This window comes from Protobothrops mucrosquamatus, unplaced genomic scaffold (assembly GCF_001527695.2).
Source record: "Protobothrops mucrosquamatus isolate PMUCROS unplaced genomic scaffold, P.Mucros_1.0 scaffold_33, whole genome shotgun sequence".
Classification (NCBI taxonomy): Eukaryota; Metazoa; Chordata; class Lepidosauria; order Squamata; family Viperidae; genus Protobothrops; species Protobothrops mucrosquamatus.
Window position 1 is genome coordinate 72,295 of NW_015386109.1, and position 27,933 is coordinate 100,227.

General features: G+C 38.8%; 2 protein-coding genes across 2 annotated transcripts in view; both read left to right on the top strand.

The window, feature by feature from the left end:
* MAP3K5 (mitogen-activated protein kinase kinase kinase 5) overlaps positions 1-3,946 on the top strand; it is a 73,902-nt gene extending 69,956 nt beyond the window's left edge. Inside the window, exons 26-28 of the mRNA XM_015810003.1 lie at positions 1,040-1,152; positions 2,238-2,314; positions 3,819-3,946. Coding sequence (XP_015665489.1) covers positions 1,040-1,152; positions 2,238-2,314; positions 3,819-3,885 — 257 coding nt within the window. The 3' untranslated portion in view covers positions 3,886-3,946. The remainder of the gene's footprint in view (positions 1-1,039; positions 1,153-2,237; positions 2,315-3,818) is intronic.
* Positions 3,947-7,449: 3,503 nt separating this feature from the next.
* The window catches only part of MAP7 (microtubule associated protein 7), a 95,835-nt gene continuing 75,351 nt past the window's right edge, over positions 7,450-27,933 (top strand). Inside the window, exon 1 of the mRNA XM_015809934.1 lies at positions 7,450-7,528. Within this exon, the coding sequence (XP_015665420.1) occupies positions 7,450-7,528 (79 nt within the window). The remainder of the gene's footprint in view (positions 7,529-27,933) is intronic.

The window sequence follows — 27,933 nt, forward strand, 5'->3', positions numbered from 1 at the left end:
AAACTAAATAATATTTTTTTTTAAAAAAATGAGCTTCTTAAGTGTTTATTGGTTTTTACTGGCTTGGTTTATCCAGCCACAATGCCCTATATCAGGAGTAGGCAACCTTGGCTCTTTTATGACTCGTGGACTTCAACTCCCAGAATTCCTGAGCCAGGAATTCTGGGAGTTGAAGTCCATGAGTCATAAAAGAGTCATGGTTGCCTACCCCTGCCCTATATAGATGGGAAAGCAGTTACAGATTATATTAATAAATAATTATATACTGTAGCCCAGGGGTAGCCAACTTTGGCAACTTTCAGACCTGTGAATTCCCCAGCCAACCACGCTGGGAGCGGAAGTCCACAAATCTTAAAGTTGCCAAGATTGGACACCACCTCTGGGTACTAGCAAAAGATATATCAGCAACTATCTTCTTCTGCATTTTTATTTTTATCTCTGCCTTTGAATGGCTACTGATACAAATGAAATTCTGGATCTTTTTTTGATTTTGGTCCGATTTAGCATGCAGTTCTTAACAGGGTTATGAGAGAATTCCAAAACAAAGCCAAGAAAGTAATTGAATTCCGTATAGATTTGTATCTGTAATCCACGAAACTATGACTAAAATGCTCGTTGCATTTATACAGATTAAAGATTTATTTAAACTGTTAAGACTACTTTCAGAAGAGACTCTTTCTCTTGAAAACATGTTTCTAGTTAATTAAGGTTAATTACAGTTAGAAATCATAGTTAAAACCAACCCAGTACTAAAAAATTCATAATCCTTCATGCTTCACTTATGCGTACAGGGCTAATTTTAAGGATATCAATCTCTCATCATGTGTTTTCCAAATGTGTTTCATCATCCCCAACCAGTTTGCACCATTATAACAATACTTGCTGAGAGTGGTGGTAATTCCAGTTTAACTAATCTTGAGCACCTCAGAGTAGAGGGTGTGATATGCAATTTTTATGTATTAGTCTGGAAAAAGTGTAGCTACATTTGGAATTGTGTATCATCTTCTAACTATGCTAACTCATGTTAAAATTTTTCTAGATATTCCTGGCCTGTCTGTCTCTCACTTTAGTACACAAAATAGAGAAACTGAGGATCCAGATCTTATTAACTGGCTGAGAATTCATGGTGCTGACAAGGAAACTATAAACAGGGTAGGAAATATGTTTCTTGGGTCTTCTACAAAGTAAAATTACCTATCTACCCCCAATGCCAGAAGTTACTTTTTTTCCAAGTTATGTATGATAACATCTTCTATGACAAACTTCTTTTTTTACCCCTCACCTCCCTCCCCCCATGCCAGGCATATGGCCCTGGTTAAGTATGGAGTGTGTCTTTTGCTTATCTCTTTAACAGAAATTCTTTCAAAGAGAAAACTTCAGTTAGACTAGTCAAGCTAGTGAAACCTCTTCAGAGGGTTTTTCTAACAAAAGTTAGAAAACAAGTTTGAAAAGTTAGAAAACAAAGATAAAAAAGCGGTCAAAAAAGGTTTTATAGAGCGTTTTACATGTATTACTTTTACATCAATAGGCCTGAAATTTTTAAATAGCATTACTTCATTAATGCTTGATTATATTTCTTTGTAGTGGCTGACCTTGAGAATTCAGCTCATTTCAGTATTGATTAGTTTTTGCAACAGTGATAAAATGTGATGTGCCATAAAATGAATTATTGTATTAATTTGCTTTATATGTATATAGTTAATCCTCGACTTACAATAGTTCATTTAGTGACCATTCGGCATTGAAAAATGTGACTTATGACTGTTTTTCATAGTTACGACCTTTGCAGCGTCCCCACGATCATGAGATCAAAATTCAGGTGCTTGGCAACTCGTTTATATTTATGTCTTTTGCTGTGTCCCAGGAACATGTGATCACATTTTGCAATCTTTTGACAAGCAAAGTCAATGGGGGAAGCCAAATTCACTTAAAAACCAGATTACTAACTTATCAACTGTAATGTTTCACTTAACTGTGGCAAGAAAATTTGTAAAATTGGGCAAAACTCACTTAAATGTCTCACTTAACAACAGAAATTTGGGGCTCAATTGTGGTCGTAAGTCGAGGACTACCTGTACTATATTAAACATTTTGATAACATTTCAGGACAAATTTCGCCTTTCAGGACAAATACATGTTTAATAAGTCAGGCATATTATAAAAAACTGAGGGCAAAAATGGAATAATAACTTGCAGCTCCATCAGCATAACTTTTACTAAGCCTTTATTTTTTTTAGTTTCTAGCAGAAGAATACACACTGACGGATGTACTCTGCTATGTTACCAGGGATGATTTAAAATGCCTTAGACTCAGGTAAGTATTTTTAAAAAAAATAATTTATACTACTCACGATTATAATTATTTAATGAAAACTCTAAAGAATAAAAATATACTTTACCTTTATTGCTTACATTTATCATAAATTGTGCATGTGTTCTAAAATATTTCTCCATAAAGTTATTATGATACGGAGAAGAAGCATTATACACATCAAGGATATAGCTGTAAAGTATGTGGAAACAGAAGAAAAACTGATAGGTCCATTTTGTGCATAGGTATAGCTGAACATATGTTAATTTTATCATCTAATAAATGTTACTTTGTGCATAAAGTAACACTAGCTCTTGATTAGACAAGCCCAATCACTAGCATCATTTTGGCTTCTGAATTCTTTGAATATTTATCCTTGATTTGGGTTACAAGTCGCCACATTTTCCAATTGAAATTGAAGGTCTGGGACAACAAGGAGAACATGACAAATACCGTTTAGTCAAGACTACTTCATAATATTGATAACTGAAATTTTAAGGATGCCGATTAAAAACTAATAGAACTAGGGGATGTTGAATAAATAAGAAGCATTAAACACATTGGTATTTATAATAGCTTTTTTTGTAGCAGTGCAACTGCTAAATTATATATGCAAATCATTATAATACATCCATTCTCATTTGTTGCTCTTAACTAAATAAAAATGACCGTAATCTCTGATTTCCTTCTCTCTTCCCTTATCTTTTCTGCCTTCTTGAATCTATTCCCTAGCCTAAGGCAGCTTACAAAAAGCTTGCCTTGGTGAGATGGTATATTTGATTTTTTTAATATATGAAAAACACTAACTGCTGGGTTCAGTTAATTATATGGAGCACTACAGGTTCAGCATTGCTGAAACGATAATAGGCCAGTTTGTTCTTCAGAATTAAAGCCACTGGATACTGAACGTTAGAAAAGATTGGAAAGGTAATGAAATGTATTTTTAAAGCACCAACTTTAAGCTAAAATACAAGTTTTAACGTTGTGAGACAAAAAAAAAAAAGACACGGAGATATTTCTAACAAGCTTAATTGGAGCGCTCTGAGAGGATTACAGAGGTTTTTTTTAAATAGAATGAAACAATATATTAATAAGGACAACACCAGGTTGGTGCGTAAATGTCATTAAGACATACCAGAAGCAGAATCCCACGATTGAGAAAGTTCCCCCCCCCCATTTTCCCACCATAATCATGTGCATCACTTCACTTGAATATTAGTAGGAACTAAAATGACTGTGTTTCTGGTGCATAAATTAATTGCTGGATTAACCCATTTTGTGGGTTTTGCAGATTAAGTTGAATCATAAACAGTCAAATGACCTGGGTTCACACATGATCGGCCACCAAAACGCTAACCAGGGTTAAAAATAAGCAAGTTCAATGTTTTGTATAAATATAGCTGTTAAGATTCTCTGATCTGGTTATGCATGTTTATTTTTTTTACTATAGTCGGTGTTTTGTGATACTTGATACGGACTAAAAACTGCTATGACTTTTGTTTTACAGAGGTGGGATCATATGCACGCTGTGGAAGGCAATCTCTGATTTTCGAGAGAAGCACACTTGCCCCTGAGCAGAGGCAATCTTCCATCTCAACACAAAACAGGAGCTTTCCTGGAAGATTCCTCCCCCCTCCCCCCAAGAGATGCTGTTGCACTTTAATCCAGTATTTGTTTACTGTTGCTAAAGAACACTGCAGCTTTCTGGCTGCAACTATTCTTATTCTTCTTGAAAAATCGGTCTACAACATTAAATACTATTTTATCTTAAGTATTTTCAGGAATCTTCTCCCTTTCTAACCTACCATTTAACAAAATTCATCTTATCCAGACTGTTAGTTATATTCACACCACACGGTTGACCAAGGGAACCTTGAGGTACTTAATTGACATCCCTATACCAGTTGTGCATGATCCTCAGCGACTTGGTGTAGACCTTCATAGTCACTGCAGAGAGGGTCACCGAGCTAACATGTCCTGCTTCTTTCCTCCTCCTATCAAAATCAAATTTAAAAAAAAAATAGTGAGAGGAGAGAAGGAACATGACAGAGTGACTAAAAAGTTCTGATTTTGCAAGGCCTTTCTAGGATTTTATCTCTGTAGCAAAAATGGGGAAAGAGACTTAGTGCTCTATTAATCCTATCAAATCCATTTCCTTATCTGCCCGCAATTGATCAGAACTTTAGCCCTCTATAATTCCCATCCGTTAGTTAATTAGATTACAGTATTCACATGATATTTCAGTCTCCCTTCACAATCAGTGAAACATATTCTACCTACAGGACTTTTGTAAGATTGTATGCAACTGTGTATCACTAAAACAAAATCAAATGTGAAAATTAACTTTACAGGTTAATTGTGTAACCAGGGCCTGCATTAGGCATGGTGTTCCTGGGACTTTTGCTTGGAATACAAGACATCTGTTCATCTGTGAGAGGTTTCGGATGCAACCCAAATCATTCTTAAAGTGAAAGGTTCATAGTATTGCAGACAAAGACCCATGAGTATTGCCTTTTGAGGACTACATGTTTTGTTTAAGATCCTTGGACATTTTCCTAAACTGAGATGGAATCCATAAGTGAAATGATATGTAGAACATATTTGATAGTTTTTCATTCTATGCTGTATGCTGACCTTTACACCACTTTGTACTTAACAATCCTTCCTTAAATGTCACATTGTTTTATTTTTAGTAACTTAAATCCCAGTCTACAGTGTATTTGTGTCTTTTTTAGTGTTGTTTATGTATTATTGAACTGTACCAGTTACATATGCCTGAATTACATATAGTACTGTTAGCTTGTTTTAAAGCTATCCATTGTGATACACATTTAAAAAATAAAGAATTATACAAAATGTGGGCATATTTCTTAATTATTTTAACACCAAGTTAGTTTTAACAATGAAGGAAATTAGGATGATGATGATGATGATGATGATAAAATGAACAAAAATAGAAGAACTGACCAGAAAGAATATCTAGAGGTGCTGTAGTACAGAATTACACAGTGATTACCAGGATTATATATAATGCTCAAACATCTAGTGATTGAAGGCTACAATTACAAAAGTTGCCAGTGAATTCACACATACATTTTATTAAATATATATATGGCGTGAAAATATAATATTGGTTAAATGTGAATTTTTTTTAAAATCTTTGTCCTGTTACCTTTTTGGAGTATACTCAATAATATGCCATTCAAGGCCATATTCAACTCTGGGCCCCAACAATTGTATACACATGCTTGTACACCTATGCAGGTACGTCTGCCGTCTCCTGAGACTTTCCAGTTGTATTTCCTTAACAGTGGTACAGGGTCTCCATAAAGCCAGTGTCGGCAGGAAAACATCCAGCCAGATTAAATAGGACAAGAAGAAAAATAAACAGAGTAAATAAGTTTACAAGTAAGGCTTCCATATCTGGGCTGCAAAAAAATACAGACATTATAAGGCAGCAAAGAATACAAAAACTGCTAATCTGAAAGGATCCTTACTAGATCCTTTCCTCAGGATTCCACTTTCTGTCTGTTTTCCCATTTAGTGTCTACATGAAAACCAGTGGAGGATGTCATTATCAGTTCAAGTTTAGATATCATAAGCATTTCAGTGATATCTAATTCATATATCTGCACTGTGAGCTAAGTATTGCCATCAAGGTCGTGTCCAGGCTGTGGGGTCTGGCTAGGAAAGAACAGATCCCAAGCAAGCCAAGCAGTAGATGTTGGTTTGGAAGTCCCTTGGTTTTGCAGACTCTTCACGTTTTGCCCTCCAAACACTCCCACAAACAAAACTGGCGCATAAAATAAAATTACTGAGAAACATATTAATATATTTGTTGGGTGAATTGATGCTAAAAATGTTGAAAAATATTTAAATTATGAAGAATCCTTTAAGCGTTAATGCAAAACACTATTAACAATGAAAGTTAAGACTTGCCTGATCCATTTTAATCTGATAAAAGACTTGAGGAACAAGAAGTCTATTTAAATAGAATCCTAATTGAAGTACACTTCCTGGTGAAAATACAGTACATTGTCTCTTCTACGTTGTTTCAATATCGTTTATGATGCTTTCCTTCGGTTGGAAGCTGTAGTTTATTAACTTGCTACAACCACCCTATGGAATAAAACGTTAGCATTATCAGCGCGGGCTCGACCTCCCTTGACTTTGACACCAATTTATTCAAACGTTCACCGCTCATCATGTCTACCGGGTATTTTTTGTAGATTTCGATTTCGGCCAACAGATTTCCAGTTTTAATTAGCAGCTGCTCTGGCGGAGACATTAAATTTTGCACGCGGTTTTTCGCTCGAGCTTCTTTGCGAACGTTTTTTTTTATATATATATAGAACCGGCAATGACTTAAGACGCCACCATGGGAAGCTAAAAATAAAAATAAAAAATGAAATGGTATTAGTGAAGCCGCAGACACGATGAAAGCAGCCGAAAAAGTTAAGAAATCGACACTGGTCAGAAAAATCCAGTTTCACAGAAATCAAGGGGCTTTTGCTCCTTTTTATTATTATTTATCGTTTTCAATTCCAGACTGAGAAACCCTTTTTTCTTTTTGGTAGCAAATCCTCCGGCAGTTGCATTCAAAGGAAACCTTCTCCCACTGGCGTTCCTCCACCTTAATGCCTCTCAAGCCTAAGTAAGTCGGTAACAGGAAGTCAGCATGCCTGGAAGCATGAAATGCTTATCCGATGCCTTTTTTTCCGGGCTGCACGAGTGTACTGAACCCCCAAACTTAACAACATCGCCTTTTTACTCCAGACTAAAAGACAGCGCGTTAGTTTGCCATTCGGCGCGTGGAAATCTGAGTGTGTGGTTTAGCCCTCCCAAGCTGCGGTTTAGCCCTCCAGAGCTATCTTCCCCACAGAGCATCAGCCGTAGCCTTCTATCACTTGCCCGCCAGAGGGCGCTTTGCGGGCCGAACAAACCCCCGGGAGCCGATCCTACTTTGATCTCCCTCCTCCAGGCAGGCAGGCAGGCAGGCAGGCAAGCAGCCTGCCGTGACGCGCCCGCCCGCGCGCGCGCGCTCTTTCCCCGTCTCACCTGCCCGGGCCACGTTCCGTCCCCCGGGGGTGGGGCAGAGGCGCTGTTGGGCGGGGCGGCCGAGAGTTCGCCGAGGCGAGATGGCGGAGTCGGCAGCCCCCGCCGCCGCTGCAGCCGCCGGCCACAAGCAGGGCGAAGCGTCTTCCGCTGCCGAAGCAGGTGCGTCCCCCCCTCTCCCGCGCTCTCTCCCCTTTCCGAACAGGGCCCCCTGGAAGAGGCGCACCTGGGGCTGGAGCCCCCCCCCTCTCTCTCTTCCCTTCCCTTTCCCGGAGACCGGTTTGTCCGGGACGGGATCCGGATGTTATGCAGCAGGCGGAGGGTGCAAATACTGTAAACACCAGGTGCGCTCCGAGCTGGTGGCGCGCGAGTCCTTCAGCAGGGAGAACGGCGGCGCCGTGGTTGTGTTAGCTGTATAGTGTGTAGGGCGAGAGCTTTCGGCGGCGGGAGTTAAGTTTTGAGGATGGGGGAGACCTGGACCTCCCGCGAATGGGGGCGACGAGGATTCGCGTTTGCGGCTGCTTTGTTGTAACTTTATTGTTAACTCGAACGGCGATGCTTCAGATGTCATGGTCGGGAATAATAATAATAATAATAATAATAATAATAATAATAATAATAATAATAATCATCATCATCATCATCATCATCATCATCATCATCATCATCATCATCATCATCATCATCATCACCGGACTACGTGAAAGTGTGAATGTTCGAAAGGGATGAATGGCTTCACGAATGGAGGCGAATATACGCGTCCTAGGATAATGTTGCGAGATCCGACCGACCCGGATTGGATCCTGAATTAATGGCTTGTGTGTGACAGAAGTCCCGGAATAGGGGTTTTATAGCAGGTTCCGTCTGCTGCCTCGTTTATTCTATGCCTTTACGAATTAATTCAGTAGGCTGTAGTCTTCTATTACAGAGATGCCTGGACAGGGAACTCAGATTTATGGAAAACGTTTTTGTACTGCCTTGTGTTGTGCTTGTTAAAGGAAGGCCTTACAGAGGAACTGTCAAATCCAGTGTGAATTCCTTCTGTTTGCTGTTTTGCTCAGTGTTTCTCAACCTTGACAATTTTAAGGCATGTGGACTTCAACTTCCAGAATTCCACAGCCAGCATTGCTGGCTGTGGAATTCTGGGAGTTGAAGTCCACATGCCTTAAAATTGTCAAGGTTGAGAAACACTGTTGGATCAGATCCCCATATTTATTTAGTCGAATCTTTATTTCAGTGGAATCTTAAAAGAGTGGAATCTTAATGCAGTATATTCCCTGTGATTGATTCTTGAAAAATTGTGCGAACAATTTAGAAAAGGCAGAGCTGTTCCTCCTGAAATTTGCCATCTCTGCTCAAAAATCAGGCTGGTGTACACCTTTGTAGGAGGAAGGTAATCAGGAGAGCAGACACCTGTCATTTGCATTGAATTGGCCACAGTTCTTTAGAAGGAATATGGTATAATATCCTTGTGACTCAATCCTGTAGGTGGAGCAGTGGCTTTACCCTGCCATGTTGTAAAGTACAAGATGACTTGGCATGGATAATAAAGCCTAATGTCTCCCTGGTGCAATTTATATTTCAGTGTCATCACCCGATCTTTTGAAAGGAATTGTGGCCATGAAATTGGTTCATCCTTATGGTCACATGTGATTAATTTCCCCATATGAGCAAATCAGCTTTATAATTCTCCCCATAGGAACCATCTTTATCACAGAAAAATGTCACAACTCCACACCTGGCTGTTCACAACTGGTCTTAGGCTCCCATTTTGAGATAGACAGGACCTCCATATCTGGGGTACAAACATTCAGATTAGCACCTTTTGAATTCTTTGCTGCCTTCTAATGTCTGTGTTTTTGCAGCCCAGATATGGAAGCCTTACCTGTAAACCTATTTACTCCGTTTATTTTTCTTCTTGTCCTATTTAATCTGGCAGCATTCAGACATTCTAGTACAAACAGCCTTAACTGTGAGAAACAACTTCTTAGTGAACCTGCTGAAGACTACATATTCATTTGCTCCCTCATATCTTTCCTGTAGGCTTCGCAATGAATTTGAATAGATACTCTCGAGAAACGTAAGAATAGATTAGAAACAGTTTTCATTTAAATTAATGAACTGGGTGTTTACAGACTGTCACCGATATTTTTACTGACACAAAGGTTCAGATTTTGAATTTGGAATATAAAACCCAATCAGATTGCCTCGTGTCAGACCTTACCCATAGATTTATGGTTCAAGAGTGATTCACACCTTTTGCTTTTTGTACCGTTTCATTTAGTTTTTAAAATATTTATACAGCGCTAGTTTATGTCATCAGCACTAGGATCTTCTGCTCATTTTTCTTGCAAGGCTTGTTGTAACTTGGTTGGTAGTCCTTGGAGAGAATAAGATTTTAGCACAGCAGTTTCTACAGAGTGTGGTTAATCAGATTTGAAAGCTTTCTGCTAAAAGGCGGGTATGCGGGTATGTGTTTTGCATTCAAACAGTGTGTATGGAAATATATGCATGGATAACTTGCTTGGAGTGACTCATAGCAATAAATTTGGACTTGTACCCAAAAATATAATTATCAAAGCTGTGCATACTGTGTGTGATTAATGGTTGGACATTTTAATTTGTACTAGCTTTCAGAACAGAAATAGCCAATTCCATGTTCACTGTGTTCTCATTTTAAGTGTGACTAGCATTACATATGGTTGGGATATCTTTGTATTTCCGTGTTTACTCCTATTCATGCCATAATTATATTGGTGAAATCAAATATTGAAGTAAGCCTTGTCTTGCCTTCACTGTTTCGTTTGTGCATTGTTCCATGCTTTGGGAGGATTTTTAATTTTGGCATACAGAAATTGTAATTTTCATTAAATAAAACACAGTAGTTTCCTTGAAACAATTTCCAGAGAGGTTGAAAATAAAGTTTTGAATAAGAATGTGTATGAGAGGGAGTAGGATAGGATAGGATAGGATAGGATAGGAGTTGGAAGGGACCTTGGAGGTCTTCTAGTCCAACTCCCTGCTCAGGCAGGAAACCCTATACCATTTCAGACAAATAGTTGTCCAATCTCTTCTTAAAAACTTCCAGTGTTGGAGCATTCACAACTTCTGGACGCAGATTGTTAGATTGATTCATTGTTCTGTCAGAAAATTTCTCTTTAGTTCTAGATTGCTCCTCTCTTTGGTTAGTTTCCATCCGTTGCTTCTTGTCCTGCTCTCAGATGCTTTGGAGAATAGCTTGACTCCCTCTTCTTTGTGGCAACCTCTGAGATATTAGAACACTACTATCATGTCACCCCTAGTCCTTCTCTTCATTAAACTACTAGACATACCCAATTCTGTTTTTGACAAACCCATGTTGGCTTTTGGTTATGATTTTGTTTGCTTCTAGGTGTTTTCTAGTTCATCTGATCATGTTCATACAGGTTGATAGGTCTGTACATCAGCTCTTTTCCAATACTCTGATAGTTCCTCAGTGCTCCAGGATCTTTGAAAGATATAGTTCAGTGGTTCTGAGATCACCTCTGCCAGTTCCTTTAGAACATTGGGTTGTAATCCTTCTGGTCCTGGTGATTTGAACTTGTCTAGGGTGAACAGGTGCTCACTTACCATTTTCTTGCCTATTTTAACTTGTGCTTCTAATCTGTTTTTACGGTACTGTTTTTGATAGGTTGGACTGTTTTTTCCCTTTGTGTAAAGAGGGATGCAAAAAACAATTTAAGTCCTTTCTCTCTGTTGCTCATCACCTTCTTGCCACTTTCTCCCACTAATGGACCAATCGTTTCCTTGACTTATTTGTTTTTTACATGTTGAAAGAGGCTTTTTTTTGGTTATTTTTGAGTTTTGTCACAAGCCTTAGTTCATTTTGAGCCTTAGCTTTCCTCACTTCATCTTTGCAGGCTCGGGCTATTTGCTGATATTCTGCCTTAGTTATTTGCCCCTCTTTCCACTTTTTATACTTGTCTTTTTTGTCTTTCAATTTATCAGAGAGTTCTTTATGCAACCATGCTAGTTTCTTCTTCATTGGTATTGTGCTATACTGGGCTTTTATAATTTCACTTTTCAAATAAAAATCAATATATCTAACAAAGCTCTTCTCACCCAATCAGGTAAATAATTATAACTATTAATTTGCCTTTACAAAGCTCTTCTCACCCAATCAGGTAAATAATTAGAACTATTAATTTGCCTTTTTTGTTCACTACATATAGTAATCAAGCCATATTTTTTTAATGAGAAAGAGAAATCTTGCCCACTACTGTGATTCATTTTAGTGTCAAACAATGCTGCTAGTATAAATACGATACAAAATGTAGAAGTGATGAATCCCTTGCCCAGTGAGATTTCAACTCACTTTGGATAGATCAAATAGGAGTAGAATGATATAGAAAAGTGAAAAGACTATAATGGCATGAGACAATGGGATGTTATATGGCTTTGGTGAAAAGGCTGGTAATTGGGATAAAGGAAAGATTTTCAGAAAAGGCTTTTGCTCAAGATTTGGTATAGAGCAGGGGTCCCCAACCCCCGGTTCACAGCATGCCAGAAACTGGGCTGCGCAAACAAGTGAAGCCCCATCTATGGGATGCAGGTAGCACACGAAACCACGCCCCCTCTGGTCCACAGAAAAACCTCTCTCCATGGAACCGGTCCCTGATGCCCAAAAGGTTGGGGGTTGCTGGTATAGAGGGTCAAAAATCATAGTGGAAGAGTCTAATAATGTTGTAAGCACTTCCGAAGGAACAGAAATGAAACTAGGGCATCAAGATAAAATTCACACTTCCTTCCTTTCCAAAATTATTAATGTGAAAAGAATGAGAGGTTAATTCTGCCAGTTACAAGTATGCATTAATAATCTGTTGTTATGCAGAGTTAAATTCCCTGTGATTCCTAACAGTGCATAGCATTAAGCTGATAAATAGCTTGTTTTCCTCAGTTTTCTATGCCTGCCTTCAGAAGCAGATGGATCTGAAAGCCAGTATCAGGGGAGGCATTTCTTCAAGCATTTAAGTTTTGGGATTTGAAATAATTTAAGCTGTGTATGAACATATTTGATCCATCCAAATTGAATTCAGTTAAACGTGTATCTAGAATAGCTGACTTCTCAGCCCTGGTTATCCTTTTCAAAATTAATGTTCATCTGCGTCACTGGGCTTTATAAGAACTGAAGACTCTAACTGTACTTTGCTATGTAAAATACGGTGGCTGGGAATCTGGGAATACTAAGAAGCTAAACCCTGGAAGGCCACCTGAATCTGACTGGGTTGTCAGCATGTCCACCCAGCCACTATCCACTGCAGAATACAGTATCCTACAGAAAAGCCTCAACTATAACATAGATCAGGGGTAGTCAACCTTGGCTCTTTTATGACTCGTGGACTTCAACTCCCAGAATTCCTGAGCCAGCCATGCTGAGGGGAAAGGGAGAGGTTTCCACGCTGGCTCAGGAATTCTGGGAGTTGAAGTCCACGAGTCATAAAAGAGCCAAGGTTGGCTACCCCTGACATAGATGATGTTAATCAGTTAGAATTCTTAGCAGCCTTAGAAGCAGCATTTAAAACTATAAGGCTTGGCACAGAGACCCAAGGAAACATGAGGTAGACATCACACCTCAGAGCAGAAGAACACAAAATCAGAACCAACTCAAAGCAGATAACATACCAGCTCTCAAAAACCTAAAGAAGGATCAAAATATCATCATCATCATCCCAAAAGACAAAGCTGAACCATATTTATTATGGACAGATCACAATGCATAAAAAACGCCAAATAGTTACTGCAAGACAGAGAAACCTATATCCCAGGAAACATCAACCCAATACACAAACCAGACAGTTTGATAAAGAGAACTCTTAACAATCTAACCGAGAAAGATCAAATCACAAAAGGAGGACAGTGGTAGGTGAAAAGCAGTGGATCCATTCCCCACTCTATGACACCCCAAAATACACAAGCCTGGCATACCCCTTTATCCAATTGTATTGCTACCGGTGACCCCAATGTGCAACATAGTGAAAGAATTTAGAAAAAAAATCTTGGACATTTTACAGAGAGAGCAAATATTCTATCAATTCTCAAGCACAGTGCCTCCAGAAAATCAAAGATCTAATAATAGAAAAAGATGGTGGGTTCATTCAATGTCACAGCACTTTCTATATCTAAAACCCAAAATTAGCAAAAGAACTCATGGCAGCAGTACTTAACAACTCACCCGATTTAAACAAATACACTAAGATCTAAATATCCATAATCATGGACCTCATCAGTTTTTGCTTTCCTACCTACTTTCAATTTGATATACAAATACATCACCAAATCAGATGAACACCTATGGGATCACCACTCTCAGGATTCATAGCAGAATTTTTAAAAAACCTATACCACTCCCATGTATACAACTCAAAGTATGGATCTGGTATGTAGACCACACCTTTGTCATAATAAAACAGGAACTGTTAGAGAAGACACATGAAACAATCAACATCTTCAAATGAATAAAATTCACATGGAAAGAATAACTACACACCATTCTTCCTGGATATCCTCATCAGCAGAAGAAATGATGAGAAATTAGAAAGATATGTCTATTCAAAAATGAACCACACTAACCAATTACTCCAGGACCAAAATAACAATTCAACCTCCCACAAGAGGAGCTGGGTAAGAACATTATTCTTGAGCACAAATGCATTGCAGCAACTCAGAACATCAGAGAAAGAAAATATACAACATATTCCAGCAAAATGGATATCCATGCAACTTTATCAAACGGTGCCTGATCACTCAACCTACTGCAGCAAAACCAACACAAACTATGAAAAAGATAACACTGCCATATATCAAAAACTTCTCAGAAACAAGCAACAGACTATTATAACCACACAGCATCAGCATAGCATACAAACCAATTAAAGCTCTCCAAAGTATCTTAAGTAAACCAAAAGACCCAGTATCCCAGGAAATAAAAATTGGAGTCATCTACAACATAAAGTGACTGTTACAGCCACTATATAAGAAAGATAAACAGAAGAGTAGTAGAACGCATCAGAAGTGTGTCAGTGGACACAATTAAAATTCATTTACCAAACTGTGAAGCATCCTAGTTCAAGCTAAATCCCAAAATGTCAGACATTTCTGGAAACCTGGCACTCAGACAAATCAACCATCAACTCAGAGATAAACAATATGAACACACCATTCAAAAGAGACAATTAAAAAAAGCTGAAAAAGAAACAAAAAGACCAGAATACTTCTTCTCCATAATCAACACATAGATAAACAGGAATTAGCTTCAGGATTAACAGCAGCCCAACAAGCAGCAAAACAATGCCCTAATCAAGAAACTGCTAACTCAGACAAACAGTCAGGCAGAAAATAACAGTCTAATCCAGGAACTACAAAGGAGAAAACAACACCCTCACCAACATTGTCAGGGCAACCTATCACAACAGAGAGCATCAAGAACTTTTGTTCATGGGAACATTTTAACAAGTTTCCACTAGTGGACATTCCCACAAATGGGGAAGGGGAATATTACCTATTCCCATTTCCTCTTCTTTTGTCTTTCAAAAATGTTAGAAAACAGTAGAAAAGAAACTTAAAGACTTAAAACAAAACAAAGGTAGATGAAATGTTGGAAAATTTCATAACAATCAGATGGCTTGACAATGGTCTTAATTATCTAGAATGTGGTTGGTATCTCTTTGCTGGACGCCTTCAAGCAGAAGCCAAAAAGTTATAGGAAATTTTAATGTTTATGTTGAGCAGCAAGTTGCTTTCAAAACACTTTATTCTGATGACAGTAAAAATTGCATCTTAACGCGTGGTTCTGCTTTGATTTAATTTCATGCCTGCCATTACATAGTCGCTAATACATTTAAATTCTTATAATGATATGCAGGCTAGTAAAATCCGTTTCTTTGTAATTCTGTAGTAAAAGCAGCTTATATTTTGTTTTTGATTTGATTAAGCTTCTCTTGATCCCAGCTTATATATATGTGTGTGTGTCTTTTGTTAATGGAACATTTTGAGAAAAAGTAAAAAGAACCATGTTACCTAGTCTTCATCCAGAGAATGCTGGTACCCATTCTAAAGGGGCAAGGGAACATTCCAACTAAGAAAGCAAAAGTCAGAGGGATTTTGCTAAACCTGGTAGAAAGCATTTGGAATTTTGAAGTATGCTGTCAAGTTCGAAGCATATTTTTACTGATCTGATGATTATTGCTTCTCAGCTTGCCAACAAACTTGGGGGGAGGGAAAGGGATTGGAATACAGACTTCAAAAAATCAAGAAAGCAGACCGTGAGAACCAAGGACAGTTTGCCAGGTGTCTGGACAGACCCAAAGACACTTTTTTTTAATAAAATTTTATTAATTTTTATAATTAAACAATAAGTAATATGATGCATTTGTATACACAAACAGAAAAAACAATCCAACTCAGTACATTATCGGAAACGCTCAGCAGTCCCCGCTTTGCCTCCGCCCTCATCCACCTTCCTTTCCTTCCTACCTCTAGCCCACAACCTCTCCTCCTTCCTCCTTCCCATTTCTACATCCCCCCTCTTCCTGACCACCTCCTCGAGTGCAATTTGGGATACCAGCCGAGCATCTCCTCTTATCAGTATAATTATTATTTACCTATAAGATATGAATACATCAATTTTTTAATACCAAAGACACTTTCTCATAACAATATTTTCCCACCTAATTGGGCAATGTGACCTGACCAAGAAGGAGAGGGAAAGTTCTATACTTTTACTATATGGGATTGGGTGGAGTTTTGCCAGAGCTAGTTTTGCTTGCATGGGTGCCAAAATGATGTATTCAATAAAGTTTTACATTAAGAGTTTGGAAAGACTTGAAGATGTTTACTTTGTTGGGTTCATCAGTCGGAACCTTGACACATGCTGTGAGTGCCTTTCAAAATAGCTGTAATCTTGATCTTGACTAGGGGATATGACTATGAATTACAAAACAATGATTTTCCCAAAAGCTGCCTGTTATTCTCTCAAGCCCTTTCTTTTCTAGGCTTTTTGGTGCTATTCTTGTTTACTTTTGGTTCTTTGTTTGTTTGTTTTCTGGGCACACTTCCTTACCCAGGACTGGGCTCTAATAATTTATTCATTTTTATTTTCAAAGAAATGTAATAAGGCCTATTTTGAGGCCAAAGACATTTCTTGGAAATAAAAACGATGCTGAGGACTGGTACTTTGCTTTACTTGCATATTATTATATACTGTATCAAGTCAGGTGCAGTGAGGAAGCTGGTGGGCACCAAAGTAGGTTAGATATGGACTCCTAAATTATGCAGTAGTTTCCACAACAGTCTGATTTGCAGTTTTTATCTTAAGAATTGTGCTTTTGCTGTGATGTTACGTGTTTGAGCTAGAGTGAGAAAATTCATGTTATTGATACACTGATGTCACAAACACCTCTCCAGTTCCTAGAGCACTTTCGTAATGTTTTGTAACAGTTCTAGGGTTGTCTTTTTAAATAAATAATGTGAAGAGGTAATGAATGAACATTACAGGTTGTCCTTGCGTTGCGACTATTCATTCAACAAACTGTTTGAATTTACAATTGCACTAAACAAAGGTCCTGGAAGTTCCACCCGTTCCAGTGTCCCTGGAGTTATGTGAAAAAAAATTGGGCACTTGGCAGTCAACTCGCACTTGAATATGTTTGCAAGCATCTTCCAATCGTGTGATTGGCATTGTTGACTTTCTCTACCGGCTTCCCACAAGCAAAGTCAATAGAGAGGCCAGCAGAAAAGTCACAAGTTGCTTGGGCAGGTCTCCCCCTTTGCCTTTCTTTGTTCACACATACAACACCCTCCCCAACCCTTTGCTAACTCGTCAGTGCCCTCTTTCAATTGCCTCCCTGCCTTCACACACAGCCACGCACCCACCAGCAACCTCTTTCCTGGCCTCTCTGCTTGCACACTCATATCCTGCACCTTCTTTTCCCAGCCACCCTGCACTCACATACACATATGCATGCATAGGTAGTCCTCAGCCTAACAACAGTTCATTTAGTGACCGTTCAGAATTACAACAGCACTGCAAAAAGGTGATTTATGATCATTTTTCACAGTTAGGATCTTTGCACCATCCCGATAAACATATGATCAAAATTCAGATGCCTGGCATCTCCTTCATATTTATGACCATTGCAGTGTCTGATTTTAATTTCAGTCATTGTCTTTGAGTGTTGACACAATATTACACTATTACAGTAGACACTGACAGAGCCACAAGATGGAGCTACTGGTAAACAAAAGTCTATTAGAAAAGGAGGGAAAAAAGTAGAAAGTAAATCCTGGAAATAAATGCATCCATACTGTTTTCTTGACAACAGTGTGGAAATTATTTGCGTTTGAAATGTTTGTTTTAACTTCTTACTGTAGCCCACAACTCTAGTATTTCCTTTCATATTTTACCCACTACTCCGCAGCTTGACTATATTTCGCAGCTTCCAGATGATATCAACTAGGTGAAAAAGAAAGCTATTCCTGTAAATTATACAAGCCATTCTTCTTCTTTGTGGGCTACTGAAATGGGTCTGGTTTTAGCTATAGTTTTATCTTAACAATAGATTCTTTTATTTTCAACACTTTAGATCAAGAAGCAGAAATTCCATTCTTGAAGGCCATACCAAGCATGCTGTTATTGGCTGGGGCCATGCCATACTCCAAAAATGCCCAGCGCTCTCACGCTTTCTGTGTTTGTGTATGTCTATGTGTGTGTGCATAGAGAAAAAGTTTTGGCATCTTGGCTCTAGAACACAGGTAGACTCATTTTAGGCAATCCAAGGTAGGGATTCTGGGAACTGAAATTCAACTTGTCTGATGGGCACCATGTTGAGAAAGGTGTGGAACTGTCTTTTATTGCAAGTCATACTGAAAAATAAAATTAATATGGGGTAATGCATAAACAATTGTTTAACAACTTACTATTGGAAGGTTCAATCAGTGTAGAGCAGAAGTCTCCTACCTTAATGAAGTTTGGTATCTATTTTGTCTGTTTTGATAATTGTTATCTTAAGGCTTAGTTCTAAAAAGAATATAGCAACAATGTAATTGCATATATATATATATATATATCTACAAAAAAAATCTGACAATATTTTTTTCCTTTCAATTCAGGGCCACAAACTTTTATATAGTACAGGGTAACGGGTTATACTGTAGCTATGTTCTATTTTGAAAGGGATCTCTGTTATCTAAAGAAAGCCTTTGGGCTTGTTTGTGATAATTTCAGATCATGCTACTTTTAAAAGAGTACCTTCAGAGTGAAGGCTGTTCAGTTATGTGCTGTTCTCAGCCATTAATGGTGCTGCTAATGAAAAACTTGGGTAACTTAATGTTATGCAGCAGGTTAATAAGAGACAAGGAATTAAAGAATAACACAAAATCCAGGCCTTAATTCTCCAGAGGTGCAGTTCTGCCTTCGAGAAGCCATCCGTCTGCATCAAAGCCACTGAAGCGTGATCATGCATCTCAATCCTTTCTTTATATAAAGAGGATTTACGGAAGAGAAAGCCTCAAGAGTCAGCACTAATATCTTGATCGTAGCAAGAGTTTGCAATTGTACAATTCTATTCTTCTGGCCAAGGGCAGATTGTGAAAGAAACATATACTGTATGTTGTTTCTGAGTCTAATTGTGTGTGTGTTTGTGTGTGTGTGTGTGAGAGAGAGAGAGGGAGGGGAGAGAGGGAGGAATGTATGTGTGTATGAAAAAGATGAAGACAAAAGATTTTCCAAAGGGCTTTGGAAGCCTGAGGCCATATGTTACATTTGGGTTTTATTTGATCTATCTCTACATTTCTGTATATCATTTCTCTTCCTAGTATTTTTCCCCACTACTGCTGGGTCTGCTTTTTTTTTTTATTAACTGAGCGTTGATCCATTGGTTGCAATAGGAATTGACCAACTAGCTTGTTGGCCGAGACTGATATCATGAAAGAGTAACTGGCCCAAAGTTACCCAGTGGACTTTCATGCCTAAGGCAGAACTAGAATTCAAAGTCTCCTGGTTTCTAACTCCTGGTGCCTTAGCCACTAGACTTTTGCTTTGTCTTTATTTTTTTATATTTTATTGTATTTTCTTACTTTTTGAGCTGCTGAGGGTTTTCTGACTGTGGTGGGATATAAATTTGATTAATAAATAATGCAGATGTGAGTAACCCTCTAGAAACCCTGCAACCCTCTAGAAATTGCTGAAACTGCGATTCCCAGCAGCCAGTGATACGAGAATGCGGAGAAGCTAAAATACAGCGAAATTCTCTGATTTAACCTGCATCTACATAAAAGTACTTGGAAAGTTTTGAGGAGAGGGGAAAGAAAAGGAGGGGGGGGGGGGAAAATGAAGCTTGCTATGCAGAACCACAGGAGGAATGTTTCCCCATGTGTGCATGGTCTTTCTAAAGGGTTCTGCACTATCTGCTTCCTCTTGAGCAGTGGTTCTCAACCTGTGGGTCGGGACCCCATTTGGGGTCGATCGACCATTTCACGGGGGTCGCCAAGCAAGGCTGTCTGCCATTTTTTTTGTCTGCCATTTTTTTCCTCTTTTCCGGTGGGTGCCTTACCTCCCTTGGGCTGGGCCAGCTGGTGGTCGGCCTGCTCCGTCTCTGCCGCTTGCCAGCTACGCCTCGGCCGGCGCAGGGGGCGGATCCACACATGTGCGGCGCTCCCGGGCAGGGAAAGTCCTCGACTTACGACCAGTTGGGTAGTCCTTGACTTATGACCGGTTTAGTCCTCGACTTACAACCGGTTTAGTCCTCGACTTATGACCGGTTGGGGTTGTGGCATTAAAAAGGTTGAGAACCACTGCTCTTGAGCCTCCTTTCACAGTTCCTTATGTGAACAGTCCTGTCCTCTTAGGAACAATATTAAGATGTGTGGCCATTCCTTCCTAACCACCCCAAACTACCCTCTGTCTATTAGAGATAGATAGATAGATAGATAGATAGATAGATAGATAGATAGATAGATAGATAGATAGATAGATAGATAGATAGATAGATAGATAGATAGATAGATAGATTGATTGATTGATTGATTGATTGATTGATTGATTGATTGATTGATTGATTTGTGGATATCTTTGGGCAAATGAGAATTCTTTCCAGAATTCCTAGAAGTTTGGAACTTAATGGACATGAAGCAAAGCTAGCTTTGTTGTTTGTGAGTTTGCATATGGATAGCCACTTCTATTTTTGAGATTTAAGCCATTTGGATTCTATGAATATTTCTTGATCTAGCGGCCTAATCCCTTTGGATTTTGTCATCCCATCTGTCATAGTATTTTTGGTTATTGCATGCTTGCTGGAGTGATGTTGGTAGGAGAAGGGAGAGTGAATTTGTAATTTCCAGGTACTCCGTGAGGGAGTTTTTACTATGGAAACATTGGTTATGCATCAATTTGCTTCTACCTCTTTTTCTGCATTGCCTGCACTCGGATTCCTTTCATAGTTATTCTAATCATCATGTATTTCAAGCAGACCAGAAAGAAGTTACTGTATGTCATATATAGGTGACATATGTTAAATGCTGATTATTCAGAATGCTGTTACATCTTTCTTACCCAGTTTACACATGTAACTTAAAATGACCAAGCATCTCCTCAAAAACAGTCTTGTACAAGAGGATTCAAGAATTTTAAAATATGAATTTAAGAAACATAAAAACATTTTATCAACTGAGCCTGAATTAAAATTTCATTGTCAAATCATTTTTTCTTTTTTTGATCTTCAATTGCCATCACTTTGAAATTCTACCCTGTACATTTTAGAAAGTTTTTTTTCCCCAATTGCATAGGTTGTAAAATAGAAATGTTCCTGATGTACTGAGAAACATTTTGCTTGTTTGGTGATAAAATTGTTGCAAATATTTTAGCACTGGATATGGAAACAAAGTTGTTTTGTTAGGCTGCCACAGTGGAGAAGATAGATTAGCTTGCCTGCCTGCCTGCCTGCCTACCTTGTTTTTAGAAAGAACCCAAGGAGGCAAACACATCCGACACGTCTTTCTCCTCCTATTTTCACCTCAACAAACACCTTGTGAGATGAGGTGGGCTGAGAGAGAGTAACTGATCCAAAGTCACCCAACTGGCTGTACTTCTGTCCATGTAGTCCAGTGGTTCTCAACCTTTTTAATGCCGCGACCCCAACCGGTCGTAAGTCGAGGACTAAACCGGTCGTAAGTCGAGGACTAAACTGGTCGTAAGTCGAGGACTAAACCGGTCGTAAGTCGAGGACTACCCAACCGGTCGTAAGTCGAGGACTTTGCCCGGGAGCGCCGCGCATGCGTGGTTCCGCCCCCTGCGCCGGCCGAGGCATAGCTGGCAAGAGGCAGAGACGGAGCAGGCCGACCACCAGCTGGCCCAGCTCAAGGGAGGTAAGGCACCCGCCGGAAAAGGGAAAAAAAAAATGGCAGACAGCCTTGCTTGGCGACCCCCGTGAAATGGTTGATCGACCCCAAATGGGGTCGCGACCCATAGGTTGAGAACCGCTGATGTAGTCAATTCAAAGTAAATAATTCCCTTTACTTAGCAAGGAGCCTTTGCATTTTCTTTTATTAAAAGTACAAATTTGAATTACTTTGCTCCCTAGGAGTAGCTCAAAAATTATTTTTGTAGTTCTTTTTTAAACCTTGGACATTCCATATCGGCCAAAAATTGAAAGGGTTAATATACTATTCTAGCTTCCTTTCACTTTTGACTAATCACAGCCTCTTCAGAAAGCACCAAAGTGCTATTAGAGATCTTGCATAACTGTAGTGCGTGCTAATTGCTCCCATCCCTGTAATCAGTTGGGGTTCCCATGTCAGGCTGCATGTTTTTTGGTTTAAATAAGGATCAACTCAACCATTATGGAGTAGCTAAAATGCTCGGATCTGTCCGATTGTTTGTAACCTTCAATTGAACCATTACATCAGCAGGTAACAATTTTTACTTATTATTTTATCATAGAGAATAAAACAGAAAAATAGCGTACAAAAAAAAGAAGAAAAAGTGGTCAATTAAACCGGGCAACAATTTTTCAGTCAATGTATCTCAAATGGACTAACTTACAAAATGGATCCAAAATCAGGCATACATGACTCCCATGGGATTGAAATTTGACAAACTTGTAGCCACTTCACTGTTGCCACACCCACCGCACTCGGTCGCAATCACACGATCATCATTTCTAGCCAGGAAAATCAGTGGGGAAGCTGGCAGGAAGTCAGAAATCGCTCCTGCTCCCATTGCTTCTCCTACCCTCTTGGTCATTCTCTTTCTCTATTTAGATAAGGAAATATCTCTGAAATGATTACTCAGTTGGTCATGGATTATTTAGTAAAACTTTATTTTTGGCTTAGTATGATGTTGGATCCGTCCAACTGTGTTTTCATCATGCTGCAGTTCAGCAGATGACAGATCAGTGCTGCATGTGAACACAACTTAGGATAATACAGTAGGAATCTTTTGCATGGCATAGTTATCCATGTATACTTATTTGATGAACCAGATAACGCTTCTCCCAAATAGATATCTAAAGTGCCCCACACTGGAAGAGGGCAGAGGAGTAAGTGGATGGAAAGCGGATGAGATGACTTTTTTATAGCAATAGCAATAAGACGTCTCTACCACTCCATAGTGTTTTACAGCCCTCTCTAAGCCGTTTACAGAGTTAGCATATTGCCTCCAACAATCTGGGTCCTCATTTTACCAACCTTGGAAAAATGGAAGGCTGAGTCAATTTTTAGCCAGTGAGAATCGAATTGCTGGCAGTCAGCAGAATTAGCCTGCAATACTGCATTCTAACCACTGCACCACCACGGCTCTTATCATACAGAAAGATTTTGGAGGAAGAATAAACATAGTCCCTTACCTGTTGCTATCGCCTTAAAGAAGCCACAGTACAGTAGCGGCATGGTCCCAGAAAAGTACACATTTGACTGAATGTGGAGATGGTCATTTGATATGACAACTCTGTTGCACCCTGTCAGCATGTCCTTCACTCAGATGTATTTTTCTGACTACTGTCTGAGCCCAGAACAAGTGTCTTTTCTGTTTTAACTGTACATTCCTAATACAGCCATTAGCAAGATGACTCTTTAAAGCAGAGGTCCCCAACCTTGGCAACTTTAAGACTTGTGGACTTCAACTTGCAGAATTCCTCAGCCAGCTTAAAGTCTTAAAGTTGCCAAAGTTGGAGATCCCTGCTTTAAAGGACCTCCATGTATCATCCTTGGTCATCTTGTAATTACGTGCAACATCACCACATTCTATCCATGAAAACTAACCAAAATCTCTTCTCCCATTGAAAGAATTTCTAAAGCAAATTTTCTTTCACCATATTAAATGAAAACTGGCAGCAAACATCAAGGTAGTTTTTGGGTTTTAATACTGGCCATGGCACCCTTTAATTTTTTAATTTTTTTTAAATAAATTAGTGTATTTTTATTCTTACAGTTCATAATCATAAATAATTTGGCTAGTTTTCAATTCATGTCAAGCCCTGGATGGTTTATTGGTGTAAAAAAACTGTTTTGTGGACCCCATCCTTCCCCAAAGAATGCTCAGTGAGAACTAGAGCTTCGTGTGTTTATTATGGATACATTATGGAACACTTAGTCTTTTTTGTTCAAGTAATTATTTGAATGGTCTTTCTCCCGCTTTTTTTTTTTTAATATTGCCAGTAAAACTACATGCCTATGAAATCACAAGAAGTCAAGCTCAATTCAAATGCTTATGTTTTTTTTAATTTGATTACAGTTATTTTACAGTAATGTTTTATTATGGCTTTTTTAACATTTTCATTTATAATCGGTAATGAAGATTATAACTTTTAAGCAGACAAAATCCAAACTTCAAATGCTAGTTAATAAATAAATAAATAAAACTTTGAAAGGTTTAGGAATATTACTATAAACCGCAAAGGGTGGGGTTTTGTTTGTTTTTTTTTGTATTGCAACTCACCTTCCAGGAGACGTCAGTGGCACTTTGTCCTACCTACCTACATTCATTGCTGCTGCTGTTGTCAGCATGAACCTTTGTGCTGCATTGGTCAACGTTTCCCAGATAAAGTGCCAAGGTTTCACGCAAAGGGTGAATCCTCTGCTTTTCTGACTCTTCCTTTTAACAAGGAGATACTCAAATGTGAGCATCCACTTTCTGCCCTTCACGTCTGCCTTCTGTGAAGAAGCTACGTTTGAGCTGCAGAAGGTGAGCTGTCTGTGACTCTGTGAACTTGAGAAGGAAAGAAAACAAACAGCCGTGTATGTGTCTTTGCTTTGCTACGGCTCCTTGAGGACTGACTGGAGGGAGAAGCTGGAATCAAATCCCCCCTACCTCCTTTTGTTGGCTTCCCTTTCTTCCAACTTCTTCAGCCCGTGCAGCGAGAGCATCAGCCATCCTCCAGCCAGTCTCTGAAGGGTGCCCAGCCTGCCAGGTGGTTTCAGCTGTTCAGGCCAGCTTGTCGTCTTTGCCGCGGGAGACAGAACACACAGAGAGGACATTCCGGCAGCCTGTTTTCCTGCAGCTGAGGAGACGGACATTCACGGACCTCCTTTTGATTGGGATATGTCACTGTTGTCAGGGCAACTGTTAATGGTGGCGTATCGTATTTTCTTCTCTTGGGCTGTGTGCTGAATATTTCAGTAAGCAGTAGAAAGAAGATACCGGGAGGGGAAAGGTGCTGCTGCATCAGGAAGGAAAGAAGCCTTGGGATCTGACTGAACAAGTTAAGGCTCCAAAGGGAGGACGAGGACGACAAGGAGGGGGAGGGGGGAGGAGGAGGATATTCCAACCAATGGACTTTTAATTAAGCCCTTTTTTATTTTATTTTTTTGTCAAGGTACAAGAAATTGTAGGCTCCTGTCTGCCAAATGTATGTTGGTATCTCTCTGCTGTTTGCATTCTGCTGGGCCCTCACAGGATCTGTTACAAATGGATCGACTGCTTTGCAGCTAGCTGGAATTGACAGATTGTAAAGGGGGGGGGGGGAAAGGACTGGCAATAATGCCAGGTTCGGCAGCTGCTCTCCGGCAAGAGTGGCTAAAGAAGCCAGGCACGAGGCCAAATACACCTGTTCTGTTTACCATTAATGAGGAGGACGAGCATCAAAAGAGCAATCATTCCAAGACAGTGAAAGGTATGCATTACTTAGCCAGGCAAGTTTGGGTTATCTATAGACTACATCCAGCATTGCAATGGAGTGCAGCATTTTGCTATTCTCGGTGCTCTCTCTCTCTCTCTCTCTCTCTCTCTCTCTCTCTCTCTCTCTCTCTCTCTCTCTCTCTCTCTCTCTCTCTCTCTGCATTGGGTAACATATTAAAGGTAGGCCTCTGGCTTGTTAACTGCTGCAAGTTGCTTCTTGTTTTGATATTTATGACATCAATAAGCAATCTTTTAGTCATGCAGCTTGTTAAAAAGAACGCTGTTAAATGAGTGTTGAATTTGTTTCAATGTAGGAATAAGTACTTGTTTTATTCTTTTGGCATATATTAGTAAAATGAAGGCAATAACCTGGAGAAATTGGCCTTTGAGAAAATGTAAATTTGCTCCCAGCTGTTGTATAGATTGTATTCTATGCACTACTGCATGAACAAATATACTCAAATAATTTAGAAATTCATAAAGTCCCATATGTTGACTTTAGCAAAGCCGCTCTGCTTTGTAGTTACTTTATGTCAGGAAACTTGACAAAATCTTGTTTCTGTAGCAGTCCTGGTCTCAATTTATTCAAGATGTTAAAAGCTTAGGTTGCTAAAACTTTAGATTACTTTGCCATCAGTTTTTCATCTTTGATTTGTAAATTGAACACTGGTTGACTTGAATATTTTTTCTCTCTCTTGTGCATCCTTGTCTTTGATAAATAACTACAGATTCTAAAAACAATATGGGGATAGGGAACAGCCATCAGTTTGGGTAGTATGTATGAAAGAGGAAAAGTACCATAAACTTCAATAGCTTTGTGGACTTAGTTATTGTTTATTTTTCTTCTTCATTCAACCAGACGACTAATAGGAGTGTTTGACTGGTTAATATTTACTGATTTAGATAAATGGTCATGTTTGCTTGAAAGTGACAATTTCTTTCGTATCCTGCTCTGAATCACTAACTTCAAGGAACCTAACTTCTTTAAAACACCCATATTAAAATATTTAACAATTTATTGGAAAAAGGGTGAAAATCCTGAAGAAACTAAAGTAGTGATTATTTGAAACAATTCCCTTCTGTATATCTTGCTGCTGTACAATATGCTTAGGAAACAACCAGCAACATTTGTATTTTAGTCTGTTTCCTAACCATGTTAGAATTCTACAATGTCGTAAATCAAGTCTGTGCAACTACTGTGGGAAATGTAGACCCAGTGGGCTACTTAGCAACAAAGTCTTTGGGATCTTGTTTGGATTAGCACTTTTCTAATTTCTAGGATACAGATTCTCTTCTGGACAAACTCCATATTGGAGTGTCCATTAGGTATTCAAAGTTTATTCTGCAAGATGTCCTGGAAAGGATAAATTGGATGCCAGTTGCTAATTATCCCAGACAATAGATGAGGGAACAAGAATATTGCAGGGTAGAACACATTACTCTTCTGTGCTGGGGAAAAAAAAAGATTTATCAAGTTTCATTTGACGATCCAGTGTGCTTCACAATCTCATTTTTGTTGCTGCAGTATCTTTGGTGTCTGCATATTTTTTACTGTAGTTGTGTAAAAGTGTGCTGGATTATTTTAGATCAAAACTAAAATTCAATTCTTTTTGCATCTAAGTTTCAGATTACTGGGTTTATCATTCTGTGATATGTCACTTTTTATACCTATTTTAAATGCCCAGTAATCCATTCAGTTTTCAATCCCTCCCTTATACAAACCAACTTTAGGATTGATGGTAGTAGTTTTCAACTCCTAAAGTTGATTATATTATTTCTGAAGTCAGTAAGTAGCACACATGTGCTATCCTTGTATCCTTAGCAACAGTTTGAATAAGCTAGTCACAAGTTTGTTTTGGCTAAGAGACTTTTATATGATGAAAGTTGGAGAAGAACATTAAAAATGCTTACTTTCTAAATATTTCTCTGGACGTTAATAGAAACAGCTTGTATTTTAGAATGATATGGCCGCATAATATGTAAGGAATATTCATTTATTTTGGATGCCATTAATTGTGACCACAAATACTGACATTTTGTCCTCCCAACCCTGCTCTGAATTAAGAGCTAGAAGCACTGGAAAAAACAGCTTTCTGATGTTGAAAACAGCAAATAAAATGCAGGATGATTCCCCCATGGGACAGAGTCAGATTCTCTTCACATCTATATTGCTGTCTGCATCTGGATGTCCAGAATAATGTTTAATACATCAAATACATGTCATTATATATTTGTTTTCCAGACATGTTTTTAATTTTTCCAAGGGTCCCTCTATAAATCTCAAAATGTCAAACATGGCAAACAACATCATGCTCATGAAACACAGTTCTATAACAAGCTTATTCTTAGCTTTTGTCATTCTTAAAAATTGTTGTTTTGAAATGGACTGTAAAGAAATTGATAGGTCCCTTAAACATGAATG